The sequence below is a fragment of the Sinocyclocheilus grahami genome, unplaced genomic scaffold (assembly GCF_001515645.1).
Source record: "Sinocyclocheilus grahami isolate Dianchi unplaced genomic scaffold, SAMN03320097.WGS_v1.1 scaffold615.1, whole genome shotgun sequence".
Classification (NCBI taxonomy): domain Eukaryota; kingdom Metazoa; phylum Chordata; class Actinopteri; order Cypriniformes; family Cyprinidae; genus Sinocyclocheilus; species Sinocyclocheilus grahami.
Genome location: NW_015505794.1, coordinates 604,684 through 615,123, shown reverse-complemented (window position 1 = coordinate 615,123; position 10,440 = coordinate 604,684). Strand labels below are relative to the sequence as shown.

General features: G+C 36.8%; 1 protein-coding gene across 1 annotated transcript; it reads left to right on the top strand.

Moving 5' to 3' along the window:
* Window positions 1-9,642, top strand: LOC107557713 (transmembrane protein 178B-like). Its single transcript, XM_016241231.1, has 4 exons — window positions 1-662; window positions 5,753-5,866; window positions 7,056-7,193; window positions 7,390-9,642. Exons 1-4 carry the CDS (start codon window positions 284-286, stop codon window positions 7,638-7,640), a joined length of 882 nt encoding a protein of 293 aa, XP_016096717.1. The 5' UTR covers window positions 1-283; the 3' UTR covers window positions 7,641-9,642.
* The last annotated feature ends 798 nt before the right edge of the window (window positions 9,643-10,440 follow it).

The window sequence follows — 10,440 nt, the reverse complement described above, 5'->3', positions numbered from 1 at the left end:
TCACTCAGTACTGGTCCTCTCCTCGCATCGCCTCTCTTCTCCTCATCTTCCCATCTCTCCACCTCTCCACCTCTCCTCAACTCAAAAGCAAAACAGATGGTGGAAACGCAGCACATCTGTCCGGTCGCTCTGCAACAATAGATCGCATCGAGTTGGAGTCGAGCCTGGTCATGTCAGCGTGCGAGAACTGCTAGAGGTCCGGTGTGTTTTCTGGCTTCGCCTTTCACAACGGCTGCCGAGGGAGGACCGCGCGTCTGTCTGGGTTCTCCAACGAGCGGAGAAGATGGCCGCCATTAAGATTTTAACCAGCGCGGGGCTTTTCTTGGCGTTTTGCGCTCTGGTCTTGTTGGCTATGGCCATCTGCACCGATTACTGGTACGAGACGGATGCTCGGCGGCATCGCGAGCGCTGTAAGAACTACGCAAACAAGCGTAACGATCCCGGATACATTTACATCTCAAATCACAACTTGCCTCTCCAGATGCCTCCAAAGGGCTACGAGAAGAAAGCGACGGAGGCGCGCGTGAAGCGGCACGCTCCGGCTTCGGCGACGGCCATGGAGTCTCACTGTAGCCGCCAGTTCAATTCCACGATATCCGGTCTGTGGAGAAAGTGCCATCGCGAGGGCTTTGACCTGGAGACCGAGGATCTCATTTACAAAGGTGATGGTGCTTTGTCAGTCACTGGAGCCTTGGTCCAGGCCGGTTTTGTTTGAAGCGAACGGATGTGTACGTTCATCCAGGGGTAAATTTCCCACGACTGTTATCAGTGCACTTGGCCATTGGGTTAGGTTGGTTCTTCCTGTTTTCACCGTGCCTACATGGCATTAACCTCCGCTTAGTGGCATTTCATTTATTTAATGATGTTATGAAGTTTAGTTGGAAAGCGATGTCAATAGTAAAGGGGAAATGTGGAAGGCCTAATCAGATCAATGTCAGATCAGAGGTGCTGAATGTGTCCTGTGTGAAGACGGCGCAGATAGTTGCTTACATACCACGAAAAAGTGCACTTACAGACTATTTCATTCTTCTTTGCTACATAAATGCATTAATGGATCGATGACAAATAAGGATGTCTGAGATGATAAAAAAAAGCGATTTAGAAAGAGACATGGAAACCTGAATGGTGTTTACACCATACTGATTTGGCAGTTATTCCTTTTTTTAAAATAATAAACATGTATTTAATATTTTAAAAGAAAACTTTTTTTTGCAATCTCAATGACAAATAAGGATGTCTGAGATGATAAAAAAAAGCGATTTAGAAAGAGACATGGAAACCCGAATGTTGCTTACACCATACTGAGTTGGCAGAGTTATTCCTTCTTTTTTAAAAATAATAATCATATCTATAATATTTTAAAATAACTTTTTTGCAATCTCTTAAATTACACCACCTAGATGGTTTTGACTTTAAGTTCCACAAAAAAGAATATATATATATAAATAAAAATCTTCATCATGAACCAAAGTCATTTTTTTGTATGATTCGCATTTTAATGTATTTTTGAATGGCATTTCTGAATAAAAAGAGGGTTTGCAGATCTTTATTGTTCTCTCTTTTAAAATGGTTTCTACCTTGAAGTTTTTGAAGATCACTGTTTTCACTGTTTATTTTATTCCTACCAAAAAAAGCACAAACTCACAGAACTTAAGAGCATACCTGATTTTTGTTGTTCTTGTTGTTTGTTTTTTAAAAGAGCATCTTGTCTTTGTCTCTGGGATTCTGAGATGACAATAGAAAAGTTTAAATCTCATGTAATCTAAATGCTCAGTTGACGAAAAGAAAAAAACAATTACTGGAGGAAGGACTGTGTAATGCACTGTTCAAGTGTGAAATATAAATTTAGTACCAGCGAATAGGAGTATTGGTTTTTGTAAAACAAATTATGACCTACTCAGATAATACTATGATAAGGAATACCTAGACTATATAGTTTATCAGATAACATTATCCATAAGATGATTAGACTTAAGCAAAATTATCATATTTTACTTACCCTCATCATATGAATACTAATCTCATGTATAAGAGGCTTACAGCACTCGTCTCCACTGTTTGGTACAGTACTCTTTCATAAAGATCACATTCCACATTATGTTCAGGCCTTAAATATTAAGTGTGAGCTTTTACAGCAGCCATTTCTCTTGCTGGGTTGCAAAGAGAAGGAACGCTGCTCACTTGACCATATCTTCATCAATAATTTGTTCATTGATTTTCCCAGGTCACCCTAAGTGGCTCTGTAGATGTCATGAATGATGAAGTAGTGATGGTGTGCAACCACTCCAGTTAGACTGTGAGCCAACACCCAGGAATACATCGCTTCCAGATTTATAGTCCAGCCCTGTATTATCAACACGGTAATCTTTGTGTTCACATAAAGCAGCCTGAACATTGTTCTTGATCATCCCAAATGAATATATTTGGTCCTAAATTTAAAAACAGTACAATATAGATGTTGACTTGTCCTAATGTTTAAAAATAATAACAATAACCGAGAACTGTAAATCCATCAAAGCAAACTGACAGTGATCCTTAGAGAACTGGAACAGTTCAGACTAAATCCAATGAATATAGTACGCCATGTGTCCTCTTATCCAAATTTAAAATGCTTTAAACATATCAAAATGCTTTAAAAAGCTGAATGAGACTAAATGTTAAGCGTCTTTAGAGAGTAATCTATCACAATAGGTGCATTAACATCAAGAAATGAGCTGCAAGTTTGATGTTTTTAAAGAACTGATCTGCAGGGTAGTCTTTTCTTTTCTTTTAACTTTAGTCCACCAATTAATTTGAAGTCTCTTTGCAGTTTCCATCAGATCACAGATATTATTTTATGTTTTTCATTGTTTACACAAATAAGAGTGAAAAGACCCGCTTTTTCTTCAGCAGAGGATGAACAGTTGAATGTGCAAAGTGTCTTTGTGACAGATTTTCAGGCTTCGATGTGTCTGTTTGTGATTATGACATAGAACAAGCTGTCACAATATATTTGACACATAGATATGATAAACATGACACAACTGCTCAGCTCACGCACAGGGTCTGTACAGCAACAAACTCAGTGCCTTTTGTGCCTTTGAGTCTTTATAGAAAATACTTCAACAAATCAATTTAACACAGTCCAGTTTCTGTAAAAACTGTAATTAAATGGCGGCTCATCCTTTTCTTTATCCTTGACCTCTCCTCTCTTGTTTTGTCTAATCCACAATATCAGCGATTGACCCAGCATGCTTCTAATGACAGAGAATCCAGTAAACCAGTTTTACACACTCAGGTGCAGCATTTGCGCTTTATATTCTGTGGTGAATAAATCATGTTTAAACTAGGCATTTTGATGTAGCAGGATGTGGTCATGCTCTGATGGATTATATGAGAACCAATTTGTTGTGTTTTAGTCATTCAGTTGACTGATGTTGCTGAAAGCACGTTTCTGCATCATCAAATCTCTTAGAAGATTATGATTGCTATTAGTGAAGTGTAAACGGGTGATTCATATTTGTTACTCGGTTACTTGTTACTCAGCATCCTGGTCTGGATCTGGGTCTTGGCTTACGGTCTCAGACAAAACCACATCTTCAGCTAAGGCTGTGTGTCATCCACTAAAATGTGAAATCCTTTTGACTTAATTGTCAAAGTTAGTAGATTTTTACAAATATGATGCAATCACTTTTTATCACTTGTTTTTTAGTTCCGTAAAATGTATCCATTTAAAGGTCTGTTTACAAAACACGTTCATGCTCTATTCAATTAAACTTTTGCTTTTGATGGAGCAGTTCGAAGTACTAATAATTCAAAATTATAAGGTAGAAAACTCTGGTCTCACTTTGACCCAACTGGCCATGCTAACCTTTATGTAACATTTCACATTATAATACTCATATTAATTTTGAGAAGCTATGGGAAACTTGCTGGGGTTTAACGTATATTGCTGACATTATTGTACATTTTCTGGCTGTTTGAGTAGATTTACTGGAAATATGTATAGTTAACACTTTTCTGTGTGCTCCAAAGCTTACTTCCAATTTTAAGTTCAGTCAACCAATTAGGTTTTACAGTGGCAGTGACAATGTGTAGAACATTTGAAAGTATTCAAAATAAAAGTTTATTGCTGGGAATCTATGGAAGCTTTTTTTCTGCTAAAAAAATAGAACTGCAACTTTTTATCTCATAATTCAGACTTTGTTTCTTGCAATTCTGAGAAAAAAGTCAGAATTGTATTATATACGCTTAGAATTCTGACTTTTTCCCTTGAAATTCCTAGTTTGAGTCTCACAGTTCTTAGTTTATATTTCGCAATTTAGACTTTTTCCACCATGGAATAAAAAAATAATAATAAAAGGTAATTGACACTTTTTACTTGCAATTACATGTTTATATCTCACTAGTCATACTTTACTGAAGTTAACATCTCGCAATTCTGACTTCATATCTCTAATTATATAAAAAATTGAATCTGAACAAAGTCTGAATTGCGTAATAAGAACTCAGAATCACAAGAAAAAAGTCTTAATTGTGAAATAAGAAGTTGTGATTGTGATTTTTATTCCATGGCAGAAAAGGGCTTCCATAGGAATCTGAAATAAATGTTGGCTGAGAAAGTTTCCCCTGTCACCAAGGAGGCAATCAACTATATACTGCAACACAGCTAAAACATTGAGCGATATAGAGGCATCCAAACAGAAACCCACTCCATGTCTTCCATCGCCATCACCTAGTCTAACAACTGGAAAAGTGTCAAACCATACCACGCACGTTGCAACACTTATGAATAGAACATGAATGCCTGCTCTGATTTATGCAAATCAATCCCAGACCAAATCATCAGCTGGATGAAAGCTAAAAGTAATGTTGATGTGGGGGAGAAGAACACAAAGTTTATCTTGAAAAACCCCGCGTAGCCTGTGGCGATAGAAATGTATTTGTTATGCAAGTCATTGCAACATTTCATGCTATCTGATTCACATTTGAGGTTTCTCTGATAAAGATTAGAATTTTTACCCGATTAAGCCTGTTTTATGTCCAGAAGGAGGAAACCTTATGAAAGAAAATGACTGTAGATGGTTTCCAGCGTCATGAAGTGCAAGTTAATTATTCTGAGGTTTACACTCGCCTGTTCAGGATTCATACAATTGTCAACAGTGAGGAAGGCAATCAGCACTAGACACACACAACACACTCACACTTATGTCATTCATGATGACGCAGAATCTTACAGTGCCAACCAAGTGCTTGTCTTTAATAAAAAATACTATGTAATGTTATACTGTTTAGGAATTTCTACTGATGCGTGATGGTTTTTATTTTATTTTATTGGCATGTTTTTTTTGGTTAAACATAGCTCTTCCCTTTAAAAATAGTAGTTTTGCAGTCATGTGCTTTATTTCAGTGACATTAGTACAGTCCAAATACTGAGAGATTTATAGACAGTTTTAAAGGTTTAAATGAAGTAGGTTTGTTTTCTCAGCCTGGTGCTCTAATTTTACATGAAAATAAAATCAATATGAAATGCAACTGTGACTTTTATGACCGTGTGCATTTGATCATATGCACCTAATTGCTCTCCAGGAAATAGACTAATTAAAGTGAAGGCAAGCATGGGCCTCTTGTGGCATTCTGTGATCACAACAGACCTGCCGATCCTCAGGAGATTATAGCCTCGGACTGATTTGCTTTTCCTAAACAGTCACTGTAAATGTCATTAAAGAGTTTACTTCTGCACAATGTTTGATTCATTGTTTTGTTCAAATAGGGTTGATTCAGAGATGCACCCCTGTGAAGTATCATTACACCTCTTCAATCCTGCCTCGACACCTTCCTGTCAACATCACCAAGACCATCCGGCAAGATGAGTGGCATGCCCTGCGTGAGTCTGACAGTCTCTTTTTTACATGTGCCAGATTTACAAAATTCATGTCTTGGGGTTTGAGCCGTTCATTATTGCATAAACAATTGTGTCTGTGATGTGCTTGTTCCAATGCAATATTTATGAAACACACTTATTTTCTTATTGATTGTAATTGATCCTTTCCTAGTTGTAGGAATATTTTAGTAAAATATGATACTTCTGCACGTGACCCTAGAGAGGACAAACCGTGTGTAGAATGGATGGATGATACTATTGTAACCCTCCTATACTTGATATCTTACATACACACTTTCAGTCACTGCCTACACTAAACAAGATTCATTATTTCACCAAAAAGGTCAAACATTTTATACTGCCCGGTAGCCTGTACTGACAAACGTACAGAATACCCACTGATGTGAATATTTGATTAATTGATAATGATTAAATGTTTAAAATGACAGTAAAGACATTTACAAAGTTACAGGAGATTACTTTTTTAAAATAAATGTTATTATTTCGAACTTCCTGTTCGTCCAGAATCCTCAAAAATGAATCAGTTTACACAAAAATTTGAATCAGCACAATTATTTGAATATCGATTATAAGAAATGTTATTTTTGAATGATAGTGAATAGACAAATTACTTCATAACACTTTATTTTAAGGTGTCCTTGTTACACATGTTACATGTACTTACTATTATAATAACAATAAATTATGCATGATTACATGCAAGTAACCCTACACCAAACCCTAACATGTAGTTTATTAATATTACTCAGCACTTAAATGTATAACAAGGCACCTTAAAATAAAGTGTAACCAATTACTTTATTCAAGATAATGTATAATAATGTGTACAAGAAGTAATATGCACAGAAAACATATATTTTATCATTGATTATTATTTCCCTACCCTTTTTTCAAATATAATTTTAATATTTTATCTGGCCCTGTGTGGCCAAAAATTTGGTGCATTGAAATGCGCTTTTTATTTATTTATTTTATTAGGTACAATCGGCTGCTTTGTTGGCAAAATGTTGCAGGAATTTGTTTCATTCCTGCCTTTGTAGTAATGTGAAATAATAATAAAAAGACCTTGATGAATAAAAGAAAAGAAGTCATGCAATAGAAGTCATCACTAGATGCTTACAAGCCCTGAATTGTAACAAACGAGGCTTAATGTTGGTGTTTTGTGCTGCAGATCTGCGGAGGATGACAGCAGGTTTTGTGGGCATGGCTGTCTCTATCATTATTTTTGGCTGGGTCATCGGAGTTCTTGGATGCTGTCAGCAGCATGATCTCATGCAGTATGTAGCTGGACTACTCTTCCTCATGGGCGGTAAGAGACAGAGTGTGCGTTTGTGCGTGTGTGTGAGAGAGAAAGAAGTAACTTGACTGCTCAAATTTTTTTTTTCATTCAACAAGGTGCTTTGAAAATAGATCAAAAGCTTTGTATCCTATATTTTGTGATCTAAAAGGAAAGGGTGTTTCATGTATGTTTGATGATACATCTCGAGTAATTTCCTCTCTGGCAGGAACCTGCTGTATTATCTCCCTTTGCACGTGTGTGGCGGGCATTAACTTCGAGTTGTCGCGTTACCCACGTTACCTGTACGGCCTTCCGGAGGACATCAGTCATGGGTATGGCTGGTCCATGTTCTGTGCCTGGGGCGGACTGGGTCTCACCCTGCTGGCCGGTTTCTTATGCACGCTGGCCCCTTCTTTAAGCAGCCCCTTGGCCCGCACCACAGTCCACAAATCCAGGCACGAAAATGGGACTGTGTGATCAGAGACTTCTGGAGCAACACACAAATGTATACAGTGTCTACATAAGGACAAAGCATCTGGCCTATTCATCATCATGCAGTATATTGACTGGATCATTTCTCTTTCCATGTTCATATGACTCCAGTGACTCTTGTTGATCACCGTTGTCAACACAACTTGTGTACACCGTCCATTTGTTTAAAAGGTTGAAGTCTGTAAATGGCCTGAACACTGCAGATAAAGTCAAATGGAGACACAAGCACAGACCACTGAGCATCTTCCACTGTCTCACATGTCTCACTCTGTTTCTTTGTGACACAAAAAAAACAAAACAATGAAAATGGGGACAGAGAAGCGAGCTGGAGGCGACTGTCTTCTCTCCAAGAGGATAAAACGGTGCTCTCTTTTCAAAATCACACAACTGCACAGAAATCTTTTCAAAGACATCAAGATGAAAAATAAATCCACAGGGGGGTTTTTTTATAGCTGACTGGCGGTGTGGAGGATTGTGAGTCCGGAGTGAAGAGGGGAGCAACGGAAAGGAGAGAGAAAAGTATTTCTGTCGCTCAAGCTTCGAGAAGCACATTTCCCAAGGCCTCAAAGAGTCCGTATGTGTAAAAATACTTTTGTTTTGTCTAGATTTCAGGTCTATTTGTATGAAATTATGCTTGGGATATAAATGGAGCCTTTTCTCTCTTTGTTATGATTGTAACGATCGGTGACATGGCTAGCTGTTTTGAGGAATCTGACCAAATTTGAAGAATTTCGGGCATGTGAATTACCAACTTAATGAAAATGTTTTGGGGGTATTTCTGAACATCATTTCTCATGAAGCCTTATTGCTGTTATGAGCACAACATGATTCGAATTAGAGTTATACGAGAGCTCAGCACCTTCCAACCACAACTGAATGTTGCTGAATAGTCAAGATACAGTTACAGCTCGGGCTGCACATGCAAGATTTTGAAGGAAATTCAGTGTGGTTTAGCCACAAAAAGTGAAGATAGAAAAGCGTTATGTACAGAATTTAAATCAAGATGATGGATTGCAGGTAGAGTGTTTGATATACAGTACGGTACATGACACGCAACAAGCTATAATGTTTACATCATGTAATGTTTGTACTTAGATGACTCCAACCAAACAATATTTTAAAAACCCCAACAGGCCTGGAGGTTTTATTCTAGTAATAATCTAGTAATATCTTTTTTTTAAGTGAGTGTTTCCACATTATCATAAATAATTCATATTGATTCTTCTCTCACCAATGGATATTATTTATTGAGGATGCTACTGTGAAAAGCACAGTTTCCATAAATTATTTACCAGCACCTCACATGTCTTTGCCAAATGTTCACTGATAATCTCCTAGACCTCCACAGAACCCAGATAAATTCTTGAGCACAGTGTACTGATGTTGATATTCATTGTGGGATGAAACGCAATAGATAATGTAAGACTTTAAAGATGGCAAATACTGTGGATGTATTCCAAGTGCGCACTGGAAACTGTGGAGTCCAGTCATTTTTAGGGTAAAGCTTACAGCTGATTGGCACAAACATTCATGTCACAGACATAAAATGAACAAAGCCAAAAGAACAAATCCCTTTAGGTGGATAGGAAAGTGTTGTATTGAGTGTGACCTTTCTGATGAACTGCAGATCAGGTATTGACTGAGAATATAGTGGCAAAGAAGTAATAAACACCACTTGGGAAAAGATTTGTGTTAAACGTCTGAAAATGTGAATGTTTTGGACAGGATTTGAAAAAAGAGCACAAGAACAATGTGGGGAAAAAAGCTTTTCTAATAAAAGCAGCTTCAGCTGTTTTGTCATTTATGGGGAGATATGAGAGACATTTGTACAAAAGCTGCCATATTCTTTGGCAGCTGAAGTAGCACAACTTTTTTATTTCTTTTTGGGTATGAACTGTTTTTACTGGTTCATTTCATAATTACAGCTGGAGAAAACAAGTATCATTGTCTCGCATGTCGTCATATTGATTCATTTCAGTGTATTTAGATTGTGTCAATTTTTTTTAATGATTTTATTTTATGAAATAAAATGTTAGTAGCATTTCATCATGAGGTACTTTTCATTTCTATTTCATTCCGTTTTTTTTGTATTAAAATAGTTTTGAATGTTATAGCCCACTTGGGCTTCAGTTTGACTTAATTGCTAAATGAGCTAAGTACATGCTTGGTGTAAAAAATTACAATACTAATTATCCTGAGTACATGAATGGAAGCATATGAGGCAGGTGGGTCATGTTTAATTCACTTTCTATTCTAGACGAATTTCCACATAGAAAGGCAATATTGCAGTAATGCCACGTGCTGTACTGAAATACAGTTAATAATTTGAAATGGAGTACCACCTAGAGGATCTTTGTGGAACATGTTCACTTTAAACCCTCATTACGAATACAATACAAGTACAATTACAGTATTTGTAAAGTCAAACAATCAGCATACAACACACATAAATCAGAATTAAATGTTACAATAAAATAAAAATAAAGTAAACCAATATTGGCTTCCCAGTAAATGATTCAACAGAGATCCTGCCCTTTATGTTTTCAAAATTTAACATAAGAAAAAAAAAGACACAAGGAGATAAAAAATACTTAATATCTGTAAACAAAACCCAGGAGATACAGTATGAGATACCCTATAAAAAACATTGGTAAATATTATTTTGTGTCAGGGACTCAGGTGTATCAAATGGTGACCCAGCACATTATCAAAATTGTATCTTACAAAAGTAAAGAGAATGTTCTTTAAAAATAAACTTTAAAATGTATTAATATAATCATGTACT